The sequence below is a fragment of the Cydia strobilella genome, chromosome 3, assembly GCF_947568885.1.
Source record: "Cydia strobilella chromosome 3, ilCydStro3.1, whole genome shotgun sequence".
In the NCBI taxonomy this organism is placed as follows: Eukaryota; Metazoa; Arthropoda; class Insecta; order Lepidoptera; family Tortricidae; genus Cydia; species Cydia strobilella.
In genome coordinates, this window is record NC_086043.1 from 20,057,612 (window position 1) to 20,080,465 (window position 22,854).

The window sequence follows — 22,854 nt, forward strand, 5'->3', positions numbered from 1 at the left end:
CGTCCGCCCGTATTACCCAACCAGATGCTTTTGGTCGTCATCCGGAGACAACGACATCAACATCAACTATCAACCTCCAGAGTTTACCCAGGCCATTATGATTATTTCTTAGAATTCACACATTTTTATTACACACTTTTATTTAGCTTGACGCCGTATATCCAAACTATCTTTGTATTTGTGTGTGCTTCAAATCTTGAAACTTAAATTTGAACCACTTGCCGATGTCTGATTCAGTTGAAATTTGGAGTACATCCGTAATTCCCAAGACAATGCAATAATATGCTAACATGGAGCTGATCTGATGAACCAGTCAGAATAAGTAGCAAACTTAACTCTTCTATGGAAAAACACAAACACATCGAGTTTGGGTTCATTAGAAAGGTCTCGTACAGTCAGCAGTAAAAGTGTGTCAGTAACTCGTATACTCCACAACATGTGACATTATGAATTGTCACGAATTAAAATATTTTCTATAAATAATTTAATTTGTTCTCATTCTTCAGAAAGTTTTGTTATCTGAGAAGCCGCTTTATATTGTAATGATAATACATACTTATACGAATTCTTAGCTAAAATTGTAAAGCATGGTCACTATCTTGAATTTTTTTATTCTTGGTATGAGCATGTTAAAAAATGTATAGAGTTAGACCAAAAAAAGTTTGCAATGATTTTGGTAGCACACGCAGTGCGTTATTTTAAACATTAAACTCCTATGTAATTATGACGTTTAAATAACACTTGCACTACGTTTGCTATTTAAATTGTTGCAGACTTATCTTGGTCCAACTATGTATCTGAGGATTCGAAAGGCTTTGTCATAGTAATCCGAAGTCAAAATTGTAAATAATGGCCACCATCTTGAATTCCTTAATTTTTGCCCTGCGGTGTCAGCATGGTTGCATTTTTATCACCTGTCACTATGCCTGCCACTTTTGCACTTACATACTTGTTAGAACGTGACAGGCATGGTGACAGGCGATAAAAATGCTACCGTGCTAAGCCCGCGGATCATAATGAAAATTGATATAAGAATTGGGGATTTAAGTGGCCCTTTAACATATTACATATTAATTAGTAGTTAAAATTGTAAGAAACGGCACGTGTTATGAATTTGTACATATTGTGTTCAGTTGCGTCGAAAATGTAATAGGTACTTAAGTAGATGTAGATAAATATAAATAATATGAACATATAAATCTTCTCTATAGGTTTTTCGAAAAGTGAGTTCTCAGTTCGGGGCGAACTACTATCGTTTACCGTAGTCAGGTTTCAGCTCCAAATCTTCTACAAAACATAATTATATCGATCTCTGTACAGAAAATTACAGACGTGGCGTCTCCGTTTGGTTATATCCTCCTAGTGAGTAAATAGATCCCTAGTGGCTTTCATACGTCATGTTCTCTGGCGTTGCGATTTGCCATAGAGCATAACGTGCTTTCATATTGGTTGATACTGTCGAAGGCCGAAGGCCGAGCTTCGCGTAGGGCCGAAGGCCCGAAGCGTCACACGAGAGGGGGAAGTTGGAGCTTAAACACGACCCAATAGTAAAAATGCCTCAGACAAGCGAAACGGCGGGCCGAAGGCCGAAGGCCGTAGGCCCGACGATATGATAATAAGCTGTGACAGACGGACAGACAGAGACAGGCGCACAAGTGATCCTATAAGTAAGCGTTCCGTTTTTTCCTTTTGAGGTACGGAACCCTAAAAATGTACTCATGCCAGTCCATTGACAGAGCCCGGTAACGATTTTAGATCAAAAATGTAAAATTGATAGATTTTAGTCTTTGAAATTGTACACCTTTTGTTACGTAATTATCTAAATAACAAGTATTGGTTTCTGTTAGCACGTATTCTCATCATGCGTTTTAATAATGAGGTCGCGAGCGTGCGTCACTGGTAATATATGAAGAGAAGGGGCAGTTTTTAAAAATTCATAAAAATAAAATGGTAAATTATACAAAATGATGTATAAGAATAGTTTCAGCAAATTTTGTAGATTATTGAAGTATCAAAATTACGTTGAAATTATGTCTATTTTCAGAGAAATTGTCACTTGTTTTGAAGTAATTTCTGGAGAAAATTGATTTCATCTAACTTTCATTTACACTACTTCAAAGTCATAATAATAAAAATGTAGTCTGTACAGGATATGTGTAATACAAAATTACCATTTTTAGCAGTCCAAACTTTACGAAATTTACAAATAAGAGCGACAAAATCAGTGCTTTACGCGCGTTTACCTAAACGTCCAACAGAAAAATAGTTATTTGTTATACAAGGGTGCAAAGTTGTATTTTACCCGCGAGTGTGGAATTGAAACACGAGAGCTAGCGAAAGGATTTTATAGTTGAACCACGAGCGAAGCGAGTGGTTCTAAAATAGAATCCTGAGCGTAGCGAGTGTTTCAACACACGAGAAGTAAAATACATTTGCACCCGTGTGTAACACAAAACTTTTCCCCTCACTATAGCGAGGAAAGTGCAACATCCACAGGCGTTACATCATCTTCATCACTGGAATCACTTTTTACGATATTATAACACAAACCACTGGAAATTCTGATTTTTACGTGAGTCGGTAAGAAGTGTTTTTAAGTAAAAAATTTGTTGACAATGTTGACATTTCTGTTCTGACGTATGAAATGTCAACGATGCGTTTTGAAATTGCATCGACTTAACTTGTGCGTTCAGAATTATATTTATATAAATAAAAAAACCTAACGTTTTTTATGGAAATTTAAGGTTTATGAGTTAAGATTATTAAATAAAGCTAAATTTGGTATTTTTTATTAGATTTTCAAACCATTTATTTAATGAACATACATTTATTTAATGTTCATAGATGGCAGCACCAGTCTCTCTCGCTACAACGTAAATCCGTAAGGAGTTCGTTTAGGAGGTGCAAGCGCGCACTGCTTGCCCTTAGAGCTGGTCAAAGACGCCTAGTCTTACTAAGATGGCATTTATTTAATGATAATTAATATCGAACGAACCATTATTATGAGCGTTTTACGTTTTGTTATCTGTCAAGCTACTTAAACACGCTCCATCCAAGGTCAAATTACTTTCCCCACTAGTGGATAAAATGCGTTTTTCCCCGCTTGTATTAAAGGATAAAAGACGGCTTTCCGAGCTAGTGAGGGGAAAAAAACATTACTAATTTTGTGAACCTGTTTTCAAAAAATTGATCTGTAAAACGGCAAGATGAGAAGACGTGCTAATAGAAACTTGTTATTTCTATTACGTATCAAACGTTGTATAATTTTACCGACTTAATCTATCAATTTTACGGTTTTGCGACTAAAATCGATAACGGATTCTTAAACGTTTAGCTTAAAATTGTGAAATTAATTATATGTAGTGATTGCACACAACTATACACATCATTTATTAGTAAATTAAGTTCATAATAAACGTAATGGTAGCGCTCTAAAAGTAATTTGTTACTGTTTTCGGTTTAAATAATACATTATTCTCGGTACATAGTCAAATAGTATGCTATTGTTCAATTATCAATTTTCCTTGACACTTGACATAGTGATTGGCATACACGCCGTTTTGTCGCCTAAATAGTGTTTAGTTTTTAAGTTTATAAAATGCATATATATATATGTTAGTCTGTAAGGTATTTGTAATATGTGACTTGTAATTGTTGCCTGATTTAAATTTTTAAATAAATAAATAAATTGTCCTAAATTGCGTGTTGGTGTGCACGCACCGCAATAGGTAGGTATTTAAGTACTTACTTCATAATGACAGTAAATAATATACGCAAAAAGTTTTGATTTTATTTTAACCCTATGAATGCCAAGAACCCCTAAAGTGGTCGTTACTAGTCGTGCCCACAGCGCCAAGGACCACTATAGCGGTTATGGCTGACGCTGTCAAAGTAACCTTGATACTTTCAAGTAAAGTTTACATTCGCTCGCTTGCGCCGGTTATCTTGGCGTGACAGTGACGTTTTTGTTTATGACAAAGCGTTCAAAAGGTTAACATTGCTATTGATCTTTTTTTTACTGCGTGCTTAATCTTTCGTATGCTCCCGTCAAAAAATTGCTATTTAAATAGCAATCTAGACAACTTCATGTTGAATATATATGGAATCAGATTTGCTTCTAAGCATACCAAAGGTTAAGATTGTCCTAAATACACAACTATTCTAGTCTTGCCTGTTTTTGTAGAATTGTACAGTCGCCATCAGATATACGTAAAGGTCTTTTTCGTGCACATTTGTGGACAAAAAAAAAAAAACTTTTCCCTCGCAATTTAACTAGACGGAGCCCCGCTTCGCGGGCATTTGTAAGCTACCTAACGAACCTAGTAATAAACAACGGACTTTTCTGAATATGGTTTACGAAATGTGTTGGGACAACTTGATTTATGAACGTGGTTTAGAAATAGGCAGCTTGAGAGAGAGGTGACGAGTAATTTGTTTCATTTTTTTTTACAATTTTTGAGCGTTCATAGGAGAATGTGTGGAGCGAGCATTATTTGACGTGTAGGTCTGGGTTCAACAAAAAGAACACTTGTCAATAAGGTGTTCGTACTGTTAAAATTCATTTAACAATAGCCTTTATCGACCATCAGCAGTGTAGTCCCTTTTTGATTGATGGAGATTGTCACGTATAGTTCCACTACTCGCCGCCGCGTCGTCCACAGCGCATTAGTTCATCTATCGCTTACAAGATGTCATTAATTTCTGTAAAGTTATGTACTGAAAAAAAAAATCTTTACTCTATGTTACAAATTCCCCTTTTGCACGTCAAAAACTCCAAGATGGTGCCCAAGCCTATAGACAAAAAAGTCTAGTGAACAAATCATTACATGTCAAAATTTGACATTAGCAATCCACAGTTAGGTGACAACGAAACCAAACCGAACCACGCCGAGTTCAGAGCCATTTTAAACCGTATAGTAGTAAGAAAACAAAGTTGATTTTTGTTGAATAATTTTTTCAATGAATGAGTTTTGGTTGTACCAAATGATACTTTCCACAGTTGATGAACAAATGATTCATTCCACTGTTGAACTGATGTTGAAGCCGAAACTGACAGTTGTGCATCTCGAATAGGGCCCCAGAATACCAATGTTTTTTCAACTACCTGTTTTCATAATAAGCAATTTAGATCCAGATTTTAAACCTGGCTCACATTGGATAGCCATTTACATTGATGTTAATGGTGTTGGTGAATATTTTGATTCGTTCGGTCGAAAACCTGAAGGTTATCATAGAATGTTCTTAAATAGAAATACTAAGAAGTGGTTTTATAATCATCAACAACTACAAAGTTATTTGACATCGGTTTGTGGAATATATTGTTTAGTTTATCTTTATTTAAAAATGAAAAATGTAAAAATGCATGATTTTATTAATGTTTTCTCCACTGTTAACAGATTAAGTAATGATGCTACTATATACCATATGTTTAGGATATTATTTGAATAAATATTGTACAACAATAAATGTTTTTTATTTCGACTAAAGGTAATAATAAGAATTAAATAAAACAGAAACTGTGTTAAGTTTATATATTATGTATTAAAATAATTTACAAATTACAGCATTTTATGATTATTCATTAACATTGAATTGATATCTTCTACACTCTTCCGTGTCAGAAATATCTTTGGTTATTCCAAACAATAACTCTTTGGTTTTGCTGTAATGCTTATTTGACTCGTTGACGTAATACTTTGCACGCACCTCCGCAAACTTCCAGTGTTGGCTTGCATCAACTTTGGATAGCTTTTTGAGATCATAAATTTCTATTTTTATTAGATGTGTTGAATTCGCGCCATCGTCTTTGTTAGTAGATAGGTATTGTATACCCCCTTTGCAGCCTTTTCCGACTGTGGATGATGCATATTTCTTCTTCTTTAACTTTGGCTGATCAAAGAATCCATCGATATTGGACGTGTTTAATTTTCGCTTCACCGGCTCGCCTGGTACACAAGTTAGACTGTCCTCTGCATCTGACACTGGATAATAGTACTGCTTAAATGTATAGTCTTGATCATCGAAGACATTTGAGGTGGAGTTCTGCATCAAAAAACATGAGTTACTAATTGACACGATTTTACACAGTTATAAATTTACATAATTTCATGATTACACAGTTTTTAAATTCTTAGCATTAGAAAAACATTTGTAGTTAATAATAAGTGAAAATAATTGAGGACTTACCGACATATTGATGCCTTCTGTGATGTAGGAGTACAGCAGCGTGGACAGTCAATCGATAGTAGTATGAAAAAGAATTCGCCTCGGGCCTTTATATACAACTCTTGATCATTAAAAATCTTGTTTCAATACAGAGTCTTGTTTGATCATTGATATCTTGTTTTGCTTCAAAATACGTGGTATTAGCAATTATGATAAACCCAATTACTAAGTAGATTGTACATACATTAAAGTAACATTAAAATTCCATTGTGTGAATTAGAGATTTCAACATTGATCTTTGTAACGAACGTGAATATTGATTAAACCTAGATACTCAAAAAATAAAAATAAAATAGGTTAGGTTTGATTCGAACTGCGATGGTATTAGAGACAGGTTAGGTTAGGTTTGAACCGTATCCCCCTTGAACGTAAATATTTAATAAAACTATGTATTTGAAGAATTCTAAATATAATAAAAATTAGGTTAGGTTTGATTCGAACTGCGATGGTATTAGAGACAGGTTAGGTTAGGTTTGAATCGTATCCCCCTTGAACGTAAATATTTAATAAAACTAGGTATTTGAAGAATTCTAAATATAATAAAAATTAGGTTAGGTTTGATTCGAACTGCGATGGTATTAGAGACAGGTTAGGTTAGGTTTGAATCGTATCCCCCTTGAACGTAAATATTTAATAAAACTAGGTATTTGAAGAATTCTAATTGCCACCCTGTATATGAGTCTCAATACGCTATCTAAGATCAACACCCTACTCACTTTGTGATACGATGTGAGATAATTAACGAATGTAATTAGGAATGAGCATCATCATAGCAACGACCAATAGGAGTGCACCATTGAGAACCAAGATCCCTGCCCACTTTATAACTTCAACTAGGGGGGTGTGGCCTAATTAATGGATGTAATTAGCTAATGAGAATCATTAATGAACTCAACGACCAATAGGAGAGCACCATCTTGAGCCAACACCCCGCCCACTTGCTGACACCAAGTAACACCTGAGGTAGATAGTGTGGCTGCTAAAAAAAAGGTAATCAACCAAAACCAGGGCTGTTTGACCCCCCCAAGTTTGAGCCAGAACGCACGAATCCCTACTACTATCGGCAACGGCGACCCTAACTAATTACGAGCGTGGGCTCTGACATGGCTGGCAAAGGCATGGGGCAGTAAAGCTGACCAGAATCATTGTAAGTGTAATTATAGGAGGGTTTCGGCCGGGACTTACGTATCTGACGTTTCGTATCAAGTTCAATGAGACGAGCGTCTTCAAAGTTCTTTACGCTCATCTTAACACGAGAACGCCATTCTGGCCGCTGAGAAGCATACTCCTCCCATTTCTCAGGTGGTATACCGCAGGCAGTTAGGTGACGCTTAAGCATGTCCTTGTAACGTAGGTGCTGCCCACCTTGCTTCCGTTTACCAGCTGATAGCTGGGAGTAGAAAACGGCTTTAGGTAGTCTACAATCAATATAGGATAGAGGAGTACTGTCATAGTAAATTTTGTAGCCACAGTAAATTCACTGCCATCTATCGACACACGATTAAAACTAAAAATGACGATGGTTAAAAAATACCAAAAAATATATTTATATATGGATAAATGATTGCATTTATTATTTTCATATTATTTTGACCTGTTCTTTCACTGATATGCGACAAAATAACAAACGAAACCGTCAAAGCCATCTAAACGAGAATAGGCCAAAGGTGGTAAAAGGTGGCGCCATCTGTTCGAGAATCAAATTTTCGTGAGTTTCGAGGCACGATTTTTCCTTAGACCGTATCCATCTATTACGGAGTTATATCTATCTTTGATATTAGCAAGGATGAACAGCAGATATGAATATCCATACAATACAATACAAAATATTCTAAAGTAAAGAGTAAAAGTGCCTACATACAAAAGCGAAGCCAAGGTTCAAAATTTACTAGGTACATCACGCAACTACAAAAATAATATAATTTTTGAATTATCTTCTTGGTACTTAAATAGATAATAATGATTAACTTCGAAAGATGCCTTTGTGGTTTACTTATTTAAAATTAGTTCCAAGAAACGTAACTAGATGTCGCTACATATTAAATCGAATTAATTCCGTGACGACTTCAAACTCATCATTCATCAAATTATACATTATTAACTACTTGAAAACATTGCGAGCAAATATTAAAGATAATAAAATGTTGCTATTAAAAAATAGCAGACATACGTTTCGTATGTACAATGAATCAACTGAATTGAGTCCTGTCACTCCTGACATACGTATGTAAGGGCCACATTCACCATTCACTAACCCGGGGTTAACCGGTTTAACCTAGTTACCATATGGTTACCAGTACAATTTGACACTGGGTTAACGGTTTAACCGCTTAACCCCGGTTTAGTGGGATGGTGCAAGTGGTCCTAAATGAGTAATGAAATTGATTTGTTGCCAATTTCCATTACAAATGAGGGCTAACGCGTATGAATTCGCCGCTAGGGGCGCTAGTGTAGATGGTGGTCCTTTCCATAGTTCGAAATGTCAAATGTCAGTTGTCACTTCAATGACTGACAGCTGTTCTTTAGTCTTTTGGACCACCATCAACAGAGGCGCCAACTGTGAGCAAAAAAACGATAGCCCTCATTGCAATTTCAGCAATGTTTTACATTCATTCTATTTTTAGTATTGCTGGTGACGTCACATAACCTCTAGTTTTTAACTGGTACGACTATTTCGCCCACTTAGTACAGAGGCAGCGTGGCCGAGTGGTCTAAGGCGCTGGTTTTAGGCACCAGTCCGAAAGGGCGTGGGTTCGAATCCCACCGCTGTCAGAAACCTTTTTGTTTCCTTTTTCAATTTTTTTTACATTACAAATTATGATGGAAATGTAATTTTATATTTTTGCCTATAGTACAAAATAATAGTACTAGTTTGATAGAATTAAAATTACATATTTTTATAAAATGTATTTTAAATAAAGAGAGATCTAAGTAGTGCCAAAAGATTTTTTTTCCTTTTCTAAAATGAAGTGATTATTATTATTTTGCTTAAAATGTTTAATGAAAAGTGTAAGTAGCAAAAAAGGCGTTTCCGAATAAATAATGCTGTTGAAATACAAATTGGTAGGTCTCTGTTTTAGTTATGTTTATTTTTAAGACATAATATAAATATCATAATTATTTTTATATTTAACACATCATTCATCATCAGCACACTACAAACACCATTAAATTCCCTAATAAATGAGGAAATACATTTTCACAATTACGATAACTGTCAAAAATTAATTCGCACATTTCTAAATTAATATCACTATGGCATTAATCTTAATTCTTATGCCACGTTACAAACTTACATTTGCCGTTCATGGCAACGCTGTCACCTATGAGATCGTAGGAACGTTATAAGTGCCAACTAACGTTCCAAATCTTGCCGCTTTCAGTTGTAAGTTTGTTTTTTCTATAACAGTTTATTAATATGAGCAGTTGACCGAAAATGACTGTTTATTGCCGAATAGGATTTTGTTGAGTTTTATATCACTGCTAGAATTAACGGAAAATGTATTATAAATAAGTGTCAAACACGTATACCATCGGTATTGGACTATTTTATAAAAACTTTCTAAACATCTACTTACAATAGGTAGTTATTAAGTTTATTAAGTACTGCCTTATTAAGTTTACTGTGGAACTAGGTCAATTTGTGAAAAAAAATCTCATAGTAGATATTTTTTGCAAATTACTTATTTTTACAATTATCTATAGCGCCTGCGCTTTAATTAAGTTAGGTATAGAATAATATGACTACGGGATCTGGGGGTACGGCAGTGCCCCCGCCAAGTCGAGCAAAACAAAGAGGCACGGCCGTACCATCCTTTTCTCGAAGCCATTCAGGTCATTTTCGACGTCCTGTAATTTTGTGCTGGTTAGATTGTGCAGCCCCGTTTTATTAGTAATTAGATATTTTCAATTTTTCACCTCAGCAGCTCGAACAAGGGTACTTCGTTGCAAAACAGTGAGCAAAATATGGTTTTGCTAGGCTCAAAATTCTACATAAGATTTACTTGCTACGCTTGTAGTCTATTGTAGAATTTTTCGCTTGCACTGTAATTGGAAATATTGAACTTTGCTCTCTTGTTGCACAAATACCTAACTATTATATTCACTCGGACATTGCAACGAATCGCCTGCAAAAAAAAACGATCATTATACGACACTGCGATAGGTCGGCACTGCGGAGAGTAGGCAGTAGGCACAGCCGACGCGAGCGCAGTCAGTCCGATGTATTTATCCTGGAAATGTCGGCCCGAAACGAAATGAGCAATGATGCAAGTATATAAGGTATATAATGGTTTGGACCTTTGAGGAATAAACACTATCTTTAATAATGTGAGAAAACAATTATTTACTTGTAACCACTTAATTTTGCTAATTTAAAGTTACTTAAACTAATTGCTTTTATGAAGTAGCTCAGCGAAATAATATTTAAGGAATGCTTTGTATAAAGAAAGCGTGAACAAGGGCGTGTTCGGTGCACAAGCACTTATTATTAAGTATTTTACGTAAACAACAACTTAAGATAAATTATAATTTTAAGCAGTGCAAATTCAAGATGCAATGCAATTAGCACTTTATGACTTATATATTAAGATTGATTAGCTCCAGCGGCCGCCGCAGCGCAGCTGAAATGTACGTATATTTTACCTGTGTGAAAATTGTATACATGTGATAAATAAACTAAACTAAACTAAACATAGGCAGTTACTGACCGGTAGATATACCTATATATAAAACTAGATTTGGATTGGGTTTTATTTGAGGATAAATATTAAGCTTCTAATTAATATTCATCAAATTCTATTAATCATAACCTGTATGACAGTGTCTTATATGGCCCAGCTTTCTCAGCTTTGCCTAGGTTTTATAATCAATCTGCATAATTATTACTGACTACCGAAATGAGAGAAAATTAATTTGATTTCTTCGGAGAAATACTAACAATCTCGTTCATTATAAATTGGTCAATAAATTACGGTTATGCTAATTTTGTTTTCGGTTTATAATAATTTAAGTATTTAACGCTAAATAATGGTAGATACTATAATTAAGATATTCAAATGATTAATGTACTTTTTATAGACATAAGCAGGGGAACAATTGATTTTTGACTTACCTAAAAAAATAGTTCAAATCACAAATTAAAAAAGTGCGATTTTTTTGTATACTCCCAGAGAGGAACAAGGAGACTAGACCTATTTTTATTTTGTTGTCGATTAACATAAAATAAAGTGCATAGATAGATTCTATCTTCTTTTTTTAGGGTTCCGTACCCAAAGGGTAAAAACGGGACCCTATTACTAAGACTCCTCTGTCCGTCTGTCTGTCACCACGTCCCCAGGCTCATGAACCGTGATGTATTTCTGTTGCCGCTATAACAACAAATACTAAAAACGGAATAAAATATATATTTAAGTGGGGCTCCCATACAACAAACGTGATTTTTTGCCGTTTTTTGCGTAGTGGTACGGAACCCTTCGTGCGCGAGTCGAACTCGATCTTGGCCGGTTTTTATTTAGTACATAATAAGCGTAATTTCTCCATATGTCGTATGTTTTAAACGTATGGTATTTTTGTAGCTTAACGGAAAATGACATAGGTCCATTTAACCCCAAATTGGGATTTCCTATTTATATATTCCTTAGAGGATATAACGAAACGGAGTCGGAGGCGATCCCCTCTGTCGAAAATAGGCGGCCAATGTTCATACACATTGTATGGACTGACGTTTATCTGACATGGCTATTTTTAAGGTACGTATACATTTGACGGTCCCCTCCCCCGCAAAAATCGGCAGACTGTATTGTACAGAAAATACAGAGTAGTGTGAACATTTTTAGTAGTTTAAATATGAATGTTCCAGACCAGTTAAGATATTTATCTCTGAAGTCATCACGTGACGTCAAAATCACGTCAGAGATAAATACCTAAACTGGTCTGGAACATACATATTTACACTACTCAAGGCGTCTCCGTTTGGTTATATCCTCTAAGATTTAGATCCGCCCAGAATGTGGAGCTCTTCAAATTTTACCTACATAGTTATCATAGAATTAAGTAGGCATTTTGCTAATTCAAACAAGTCGTTGTCTTTACGAGCTTATCAATCTTCTGTCAAAGGATTTAATTTCGCTTTCTTTTTTTTGAAAAATGATCGGGTCCAACTGGTGCTTCCACTTTCGTCGCTCTCTAAAAGGAAAAAAATGGGATTAGGATATTAATCAGGTTTATACAGGTTGTAAATCAGGATAAAGGTGTGGTGCGACATGCAGCGTGCGGCGATTTGATGAACATGCTAATAGTAGGCAAGTGCGTAGACCGTACGGCCAGCAATACTATTAGCTTAATCTAATTAGCACCTTTGCATACAAACTTCTACACAGGGAGGTTTTCTCTGCAGCTGACTGTACATCTATATACGCAACATCATGATGCTATTGTAGGCTAGAGCAGGATACCTAATTCTTGTAAACAAGAGAGGCTTCCGACGATCCCCTGTCAGGCGTGACGCGTGACTCACTCCGCGAATCCGTCGCGCCGCTACAAGTACATGCGGCCGCCCCCAGTTCTGAGGTCTAAGTGGTCTAACCATAGTAATTGCCGCGCACCGTTACGGTACGGACGCCTGTTCGCGCATGCGCCACCTAGCGGTCATATTTTTCGTAATAGACGCGTTTTATTAGAGAGCGAATCTTCTGTACCTAGTATACTATTATTTATTCTGTGCCCCTGTCAACCTCGCAAATTAAGAATGGCGGTGAAACCAAATTTTCACAATTTTAGAAGAAGCTAGAACTATATTTGGGCCGGTTTAGGTAAGAAACTTGCAGCTTGATCCTGTCTTGTGACTACAATATCTCCATTATTCTTATTTTTGAGAACAGAAGTGACAACCATTTATTTTCCACCTCTTATGACGCTAGTCAATATTTTTAAATCTTATTTTTGATCTATACTTGTGTTCTTGTTATGTGTCCTTATCCGCTAATCGCTACAACTCGGTCCCCACCTCTCGATCCGAGTGCAATTAATCGATGTCACATGACAAGCGCGCGCGCAGCGGGCGCGCTGTCCTTCGCTAAATCAGTATTTAGCATTATACGCAGAGTAACAAAGGTACTGGATAGATTATTTGGCGAAACGCCTCGTATTCAAATAAAACCCTAGCTTTAAGTTTGTAAGCTCACAATGAGGACTACCGCGTTTAATTTCGCCGCTAGGGTCGCTAGTGTAGATGGAGGTCTTTCAGAATGTCAAATGCATAGAAGTTTCGGGGGTTTCAAGCTTTTTTATCGAGAATTTTGACTCCTTATTCATAATTGTGGTAAATATTTCTCCATCTTTGATTAATCATGGTAAACAATAGATATAGCTCAATAAATGTTAGTGGTTTAAAAAAGTGCCAACTAAAATATATGCAAAATTAAACAGGTTGAAAAAATGGCACATTTAGACGTTAAATTAATACTTTTGTGTATATTAGAACGTATTGATTTTATAAAAATAAGCATAGAAGAATTTTGAGATCTGTTTTTCTGTACCTACATGCGCGCCAACTGATGACCACAAAAACGGTAGCCCTCGTTAAGTACCAGTTTTTTTTTTCTCTGTGTTATTAACTAAACATCAAGAAATTTTTCTATTCAAGTAATCGCGCATCTTCACTTCCATACCTATAATACGTGCAATATGTAGGAATGTATTGAAGATTTACTGTCCGGTTATTTTTATATGATATGATAATTCAGGGTCCCCGTATAACCCGGTTCTTTTTACCTAATTAGCATCTTTACATGTCTACTGTTAATCTGTCTACTACATTACATTTACTATATGACGTTCGGTTTCTCTATATGACGTTTAAAGATTGGCCATAGCAATGAGGATATAATAAGATAGAGCGGTACTGTCATAGTAAATTTTGTAACCGCTGTAAATTCACTGCCATCTATCGACATACTTTAAAACTAAAAATGAAGATTTATAAAAATACGTTAAAATGTATTTAAATATGGATAAATAATTTTTTTATTTGCATTAATTAGTTTTATATGATTTTGACCCATATTCTTTCACTGGTATGCGTTAAAATTATAAATAACAAACGGAACAGTCAACGCCCTCTATACGAGAGTAGGCCAAAACTAGTGGCGCCATCTGATCGAGAATCAAATTTTCTTGATTTTCGAGGCACATTTTTTCCTTAGACTGTATCCATCTATTACGGAGTTATATCTATCTTTGGCCATAGCAATCCAGCGCGGGAACGCTGCCTGTGTGATGGGCACCCTACCAAGGGCACAAAATTTTGATAGGTATTTTCATTTTTTAGCTCTAGTTAAGTTTAGTTTAGTTATTAGTTAGTTTTAGTTTCGGTTTCTTATGTGAGTTGTATAAAACCTTCATTCCATTCCGTACCAATAGGGAATATTAGGCGAAACTGCGCAGGGGGCGCCACTACCACAATCTGAGGGTCTATCGCAAAACAAAAAAATCGAAATTGTCACTCTCGCATATTCGAGCGATAATGAGGCAGTAGCGAAATTTCGGATTCGCGTTTCCCGGTAGGTTCTCTGTAAACAAACCGCCTTGGTACATCAATAACATATTTTATTATCTCTGAAAACTTGTCAAACAACTGTAAAATGCACAGTATGTATAAGTTAATCTGTGGTTTACTAAAAAGGCTAGTGCTGCACTCTGGTGGCAGAACATTGCAGTAATACCCCCTATTGATTACATGGTCACTATTAATAATAGCAATCATTGAACATAAAACACGTAAGTATTCGTTCGCAAAAAAGCTCTACATTTCACTACTCTGTGCACTTTTTAATCTGATCCCAATTAATAGCAAGTGACAATACCGATGTCCGAAAGAAAGAGTAAACAAACGACTTTCTCTGTCGTTATGATCGATATGTCGACAGCCGATAAGCTTAGAAAGTGAACTCTTGGAGGCTTTAAAGTTTAAAGTTACATTCGGGTTTTTGTGCAATATTCCTCTGTTTTATACTTACCTACAGTGATAAAAATGATAAACAAAGATAGTAGGGTTAGTAAGCGCATTGAGTATGCACTTTTGTCTCAGGCGATGCCGTTTGGCACGATTGTTCCTTAGGTCAAACAGAGCTGATTTGGCCCAGTAGCCACGAGATCGTACCGTGCATACCCCCCATAAAGGGGGGGTGAAAGGGTCGGCTCCCCAGGTCCAATCTATGCTATATTTCTTCCTCTTCTTAGCAACTAGTTATATAATTTTTGTATAATTTAGGAACGAGGAATTAATTTTTAAAATAATTAATATTATACGTTTTCGTACAAAAAAATATATTGTTGTACAAAAAATTAAAATGTAATGTAGTTTTTTGTGACAATTTTAGCTGTTACAATCACAGTGTGGCGATTTTCACAAAATTAAAAATTGGATAATGTAGCCCATTTATTCTTCATTCTGGAAAATATCACATTAAAGTAGGCATTCATACATTTTTTTGTAAAAAAAAACTTATAGCGCGTGGCGGTGACGATTTCCATACAAATGGAACCATGCCCAGTCAACGATTAAAAATTTCAATCCCCCCTCCCCCTTTTGGGGGCTATGCACGGTACGATCTCGTGATCGTGACTACCGGGCCAAATCAGCTTTATTTGACCTAAGGAACAAATCGTGCCAAGCGGCATCGGCTGAGACTAAAGTGCATACGCTCCATACATTTCTGCTCATTACTATTAACCCTAATAAGAAGCATGATCGTAAGCAAACACTGTAGCACGTGCAAACGGACCGATTTTAACGATACTACTTATATGTGAGTTAATGCTACGATCAATTATCTTCTGTTCTAAAAACTCTATTTACATACAAGATATATACAGCGGTACTACGTAAACGAAATTAATAACTAGCTTAATACTAAAATAGGCCCTTGAGGCATTGTACCAAGGATGCTGGCGGCATTTCCTCGCTGTATCGCAATGCTGATACCAACTGATACGTTGTGCGAGGAAGCCGCCAGCTCTTCGGAATTATACTTTCTGTTCTTAGTTCACATGCGATGATGATGATGACAGCGTGCGATTGCCAGTCCACATCCACCGAATCGAACGATATGTTAGGCCAAAAATATGTTAGGCACTAATGAAACATATTTTAAATATAAAATAAGAAACTGTATTTTCCACTCTTCTAACTACTACATCTTAAATATTTGTTCATATACCGTTAACGCTTGTGCTTAGATACAAGGTAAGTTCTGTACTATCTATTTGACTTCAAAATGACAAAATTACATCATATAATTTTGATGTCTATATGTAAGTTTGAATATGAAAAGGTTTTGAATATGGTAGGAGAAAGGCGAAGCTTATTAAATACCATAAGAAATAGGAGAGGCAAGATGTTAGGACACCTAATACGAAACGAAAACTTTTTCCTAAACATCCTGGAAGGGAAAATTGAAAAGACGAGAGGCAGTGGATGGAAAGCCTAGAATCACAAATCTAAGCCAAGTAAAAGAGAATATGCATCGTAAGAGCAAATCAAAAGACTGGCTCAGGAAAGAAAGGATTGGCAATTACTCCACCGACAAGAGCAAAGCTCTTAAGTTATGATGATGATGATGATTAGATTAGATGAAGTTTAAACTGACCTCCATTTATAGATTGTAATCTTCGTCAAAACGCGCTGTTTTTATACAGGTACATAATAGCTACCTATAATTACTCTGAGCGGTACTAGATGGGTTTTTTCTTGCTCTATCTTACCAGACAACATTTTTTTCCTCTTAGCTGAGTCCGATTGTAAGGACAATAATTATAGTTAACTATTTGGATATCCATGAATCGTATTTTTCCATAGCCTTACCACGAGTTTGACACCGATATATATTCGCTGACGTCTGTGTAACTTACTTTCTATGCATCTCGCTGGCAATGGTAATGTCGCGAGATGTAGGTATAGAAAGTAAGATACGCAACGCTAGCGAATATGTCAGTGTCAAACTCGTGGTAAGGCTACTAATGATTTTGTCAAACAGCTTTCAAAAGGTAGAAGGTTTGAACATGCAAGTCATCCAGCAAGAAAATCGGGCTTTAAAATCCATTTTTTAACGATGTCAACAGGAAAGAAGCATGACTCATGCCTACTAAAAAGTTTTTGACCCGTGAAGCTGGTTATATGGAACTTTCGAGATTATTGCTTTGAACTAGATGTGGTAATTAAAATGACATAAAGTCGTGTTGTCTATTAGTCGTGAAAGGAAATGAATACGTTAATTAATTATTTAAATCGCGGATGTGTTGTCTTTATGGGCAATATTTTTACAGATGTTTTAAGAGTCCCCGGCAAGCTCGGCCGAATTGCACCTTCCCTTGTTGTTTTAAAGCATAAAAGACGGCTTTCCGAGCTAGTGAGGGGAAATAGTTATTTGTGCAACAAGAGAGGAAAGTTGGTTTTTCTTGCGAGTGTTTATTTTGAGTCCCGAGAAAGCGAGTGATTCTAAGGTAGAATCTTGAGCGTAGCGAGGGACTCAAAAACACGAGATGTAAAATAACTTTGCTCTCGTGTTGCACACATAATTTTTCACCTCGTAGTGAGAACATATTAAAGGTTAAAATGTATTTCGAATTACCAGAATAAACAGAAAAAAAAAGTATTATAATATGTACGATACGATAAAATACGATACGATACGAGACGGGACCGGACCGGACCGGACCGGACCGTACCATAAAAAAAAATGTAATAAAAGTGAGGTCAAAAAACTATTATAACTCAGTTAAACGGTTACCTACTACGAATCCAAGGGTCATAAGTGAAAATATAGTGGTGACGGCCAGTGTTTTATATATATTAATACTTATGAATAAATGCACGATTTGCATGGTTGTAGAATAGATTACACGCCTAAACACCGCTAGGTGGCATTCAAAACTGATGAGACCGTTGCTTCAGACAGCGGCAATTAATGGACCTTTTGTATGGGTTATCCTTGATCAAATTATTATTGCATGTACAATATTAGGTTCCTCCTCCTCCGAATTTTAATAAGAATGTTTTGTACTAAACAAAAAAAACTGTAGTTGGCATATTGTTTTACTTCGTCACTTTTCCACAACGTATTGCACAGTAAGAATTTTTACTTAATTTTATGAATAACATAACAAAATAGGTAGGTACCTATCTATGTACCTACATATATTAAACAAAATGGAAATTCCTAACAGGCGTTTTCTATTTTTAAAATGTAACAGGTTCTGAATTAGATCTGGATTAGTTATGGATCTGATCTGTTAGTGTCAAAAGTGACATGACAGATCTGATCCATAACCACAGAATACACCGTACAGAAAAGAAACTTCATACAAAACCGAAGTATGACAGCGGTTCAGGGACGAATCATGCTGTCTCTTTCTAATATATGGCACTATCCCTTTCGGCTATAATCAAAATTCAAGTCATTATCAAGTTCAAGTTATTATTAGACGTTAGTCTGTGGTCGTGCACGCATAAGGACGTCAAGTTGTGTTAACCCTAGGAGGAGTTTCGCACCCCTGGCATAACTAATCCAGATCGAATTCAGAACCTGTTATTAAGATCAGAATACTCCTGTAATGTCAATAGAACAAAAGTATAACATTATGTAGGTCAGGTACCTATGTTTATACATTTAAAGGCTTAGTAACGTACTTAATACATGTAAGTACGATAGGGTGCCGGCCGCGGCCGGCTTATACAAATTTTTTGTTGTATTACATATTCAGTAGGCGATTTATATTATGAATCCAGTTTTCTTATCTCCAAATCCAACGTTTCATTACAAATTTTATTAATGACAGTAGTGATAACTGATTTTAAAATCTGTGTATGAGCCAAACATGAATGTTAGGAGTGCTTTTGAAAAATAATTGACAACTGACAATATTCTGAATTATTTAGTCTGAGTTATTTAGTTTCTTAACTAGAGTTCAACGTTCAACGCACTAAACGAAAACAACACGGTCATATGCCATACTGTCAATAAAATCTAAATAATCGCGATCGAACCGTCACTCATTCATCTTCAACCATTTCTAGATCGCTAGAGAAGGGGCGCGGCGCGGTATTTAAGCTTGGAGAAATGCTTTCACCGCATCCACACGCCTGTGTCCTTCCGACAACACATCATGGCAGCCAAGCTGATCGTTGCGGCGACCATCCTCGCCCTATGCCACGCTACTCCGGCCCTATACAACGGTAAGGTAAAAGGGTTTGAAAGGAGCACCTTTTTGGAAAAGATGTGGTTAAAATTTTGAACATCAGTTTAAAATTTATTTTCGTATTTTTTTGCAAAATCGATCATTAATTACCTACTTGTAAAAGATGTTGAAATTACATTGAATAGGTATAGTAATTCCTTTTTAATCCAATCTGCCATAAAATATTTATCCTCGTAATTTTACCCCCGACTCAAAAAGAGGGGTGTTATATGTTTGACACCGATGTCTGTCTGTCTGTCTGTGGTGTCTTAGCTCTCCAACGGATGAACCGATAGATTCGATGCTTTTACATGAAAGCGAGTTTCCTTGCGATGGTTCTTTACCTATGTTTGACAGAAATCTATTCAGTAGCTTGAAGAGTATCAGCTTTTTTTCCAAAATAATGTAATGGTTTTTTATTTTAATGGGTTATGCTGTCAGCTACTACAGCTAGTCTAAGTTTACATTATTTTAAAAAAGTGATTTATAACTCCATTTCAACTTCCAGGTATTTATTTCCGTGATGGACGAAACTTTGCCATGGGCAAGGCGTACAGCAACAACTTCGGCAGCCAGGCCTCCGGAGAAGCCTCGGTGAGCGACGGCTCCGCGCAGGCCTACGGCAGTGCCTCCGGTAACCAGCTTGGCCGCGCCGACCTCGTCTACCCCGGCCAGGCCAGCGCCCAGGCCGAGCTCTACGACGCCCCCGCCGTCCCTGTCTACGGATCGGCAAAGGCTGTAGCCGAAGCTCAGAACGGCGAAGCCATTTTCTACGCTCCCGCTCCCGCTACCATCATCTCTTATGAGCAGAACTTTGCTCCCGCTGAGATCAGCTACGAAGCCCCGGCCGCTCAGTCCGTGCAGTCCACTGCTTTGATAAACGACGATAGCGACTCTTCCATCGCTTCAGCTTCATCCAATGGCGCTGGATCCGCTGTTTCGTCCGCCCGCATCCAAGGACTCGGCAGCTACAGGACTTCTAGTAACGCCAACACCTACGGCTCTGGCTTCGGATCGGCCTCCTCGAACGCCAACTCAGGTGTCAGCTCGGCCATCACTGCCGCCCGGACTCAAGGCTTGAGCAACGGATACAGCTCTGCCACTTCCCAGGCTGATGGCGGTCTGGCGAACCGCGCCACCGCTGACGCTCAATCAACCGGAGGATACGGATCTGCCTCTTCTACTGCCAACAACGCTCAAGGCTCCGCTATCAGCTCGGCTAAGTTACAAGGCTACAGCGGCTCGGCTGCCTCCGACGCATCCGTGAACACCGGATACGACAGCGCAATCTCTGCCGCTAAAGTCGCACCTGCGCCCCAGAAGAGGATCCACTGGCGCTTCGGAACCCTCTACGGCACTCCTTCTCACGTGAACACTCGCGCTCAGGCTGACGCTAACGGCTTCAACGCTGCAAAATCCACCGCCGACGTGCACCAGGGCGGCTCCGCGCAATCCGCCGCCAACACTTACGGCTCCGACGGCTCCGTCAACGCCATAGCCAACGTGAACGGAGGCTACGGCTCCGCCAATTCCGAGGCCAACACCCACGGCTCCGGTTTCGCCAAGAGCGCCGCCAACACTCAAGGATTCGGCTCCGCTCAGTCTCAGGCCAACACTCACGGCGCCGGCTTCGGCGCGGCCAAGTCGTCTGTCAACACCGGTTACGGCTCTGCCAACGCTAACGCCGACGTCAACGGAGGAGCTGGTTTCGCGAAGTCCGCAGCCAACAACGGCTTGGGTTACGGATCGGCCGTGTCTTCAGCCAACAGCAATGGTTTCGGGTCGGCGCGTTCGGACGCAAACGTGGCGGGCTCTGCCTTCGGCGCCAGCAACGCCGCGCGCCTCGCCGCCTTGTCGTCTGCGCGCTCGCAGGGCGTGGACGCGGCCTACAGGGTGGCCAACTCCGCCGCCAACACGCACGGGTTCGGCTCGGCGCACGCTAACGCTAGAGTTCACTAAGTCAAACAGCCAATTAGCAAGTACAACAAGATGACAAATGACTTATCTTGATGTATTGCCTCGAAAGACTTATTAATTTAATTTAGTGAAATTATTTATTTGTTAGCTTTAAGGATGACTGAGGTGGTGTAATAAAAGACTTTCGTTTACTTTAGTTTTTTTTTTTCGAAAATACTCCTTACTACATAATCACAATACTAAAAGCCAACCACAGCATAATTAGTGGAAGCCGTACGAGCCAAATTTCAAAGAAAAACCGCAAGTACAGTTTAACCATTCGGCACACGCATACTTGAGGTCAAAACTACATTATTGACCCGCAGTTAAAAAAAAAGAAAATTCCCTTAGGAGGGATGCTGTCATTTTTTATTTTTGTATAGGATTTTTTTTAGAAACCTATCGTGTGTGGGCTTTTTGAAACGTTTCTAAAAATATACCACATCATTACATTTCAGCTATTATTTTTTTTATTAAAACAAAAATAGTTTTCAAAACCTCAAGTTTGGGCTCCTTCAGATACGATTTTTTTTGTACTATATACCGCAAATGATACGTGATACCTTCATATCTATAGATATCCGATATCGGATCAGACAATGTGACAACACTCTAAAGTCAGTAATTAAGCAACAGTAATCAATGGATTTTCCCCTCACTAGCTCGGAAAGCCGTCTATTATCCTTTAAAACAAGCGGGGCAAAACGCATTTTATCCACTAGTGGGGAAAGTAATTTGACCTTGGATGGAGCGTGTTTAAGTAGCTTGACAGATAACAAAACGTAAAACGCTCATGATAATGGTTCGTTCGATATTAATTATCATTAAATAAATGGTTTGAGAATCTAATAAAAAATACAAAATTTTGCTTTATTTAATAATTTTAAGTCATAAACCTTAAAATTCCATAAGAAACGTTAGATTTTTTGTAATGATGTTAAATATAATTCTGAACGCACAAGTTGAGTCGATGCAATTTCATAACGCATCGTTGACATTTCATACGTCAGAACAGAAATGTCAACATTGTCAACAAAATTTTTACTGTTCTTCTCACCGACTCACGTAAAAATCAGAATTTCTAGTGTTTTCTGTTATAATATCGTAAAAAAATTAGTGATTCCAGTGATGAAGATGATCTAACGCCTGTGGATGTTGCACTTTCCTCGCTATAGTGAGGGGAAAAGTTTTGTGTTACACACGGGTGCAAATGTATTTTACTTCTCGTGTGTTGAAACACTCGCTACGCTCAGGATTCTATTTTAGAACCACTCGCTTCGCTCGTGGTTCAACTATAGAATCCTTTCGCTTGCTCATGTTTCAATTCCACACTCGCGGGTAAAATACAACTTTGCACCCTTGTATAACAAATAACTATAACACCTTCGTGCGCGATCAAGGGTCATTGCGCAAGCTAATACATTGATGATGCGCGCG

The 22,854-nt window shown here is 37.6% G+C and overlaps 1 protein-coding gene and 1 non-coding gene across 2 annotated transcripts; both read left to right on the top strand.

Moving 5' to 3' along the window:
• The first annotated feature begins 8,917 nt into the window (after positions 1–8,917).
• Trnal-uag (transfer RNA leucine (anticodon UAG)) lies at positions 8,918–8,997 on the top strand. The gene has a single exon. It is a non-coding gene; the product is annotated as a tRNA-Leu (tRNA).
• Positions 8,998–19,382: 10,385 nt separating this feature from the next.
• Positions 19,383–21,517, top strand: LOC134756306 (ice nucleation protein-like). Its single transcript, XM_063693136.1, has 2 exons — positions 19,383–19,459; positions 19,970–21,517. Exons 1-2 carry the CDS (start codon positions 19,390–19,392, stop codon positions 21,418–21,420), a joined length of 1,521 nt encoding a protein of 506 aa, XP_063549206.1. The 5' UTR covers positions 19,383–19,389; the 3' UTR covers positions 21,421–21,517.
• The last annotated feature ends 1,337 nt before the right edge of the window (positions 21,518–22,854 follow it).

Coding starts and splice junctions, on each gene's coding strand:
- LOC134756306 (XM_063693136.1), top strand. CDS start 19,390: ATGGCAGCCAAGCTGATCGTTGCGGCGACCATCCTCGCCCTATGCCAC. Junction 19,460..19,969: donor TACTCCGGCCCTATACAACG/GTAAGGTAAAAG, acceptor TTCAACTTCCAG/GTATTTATTTCCGTGATGGA.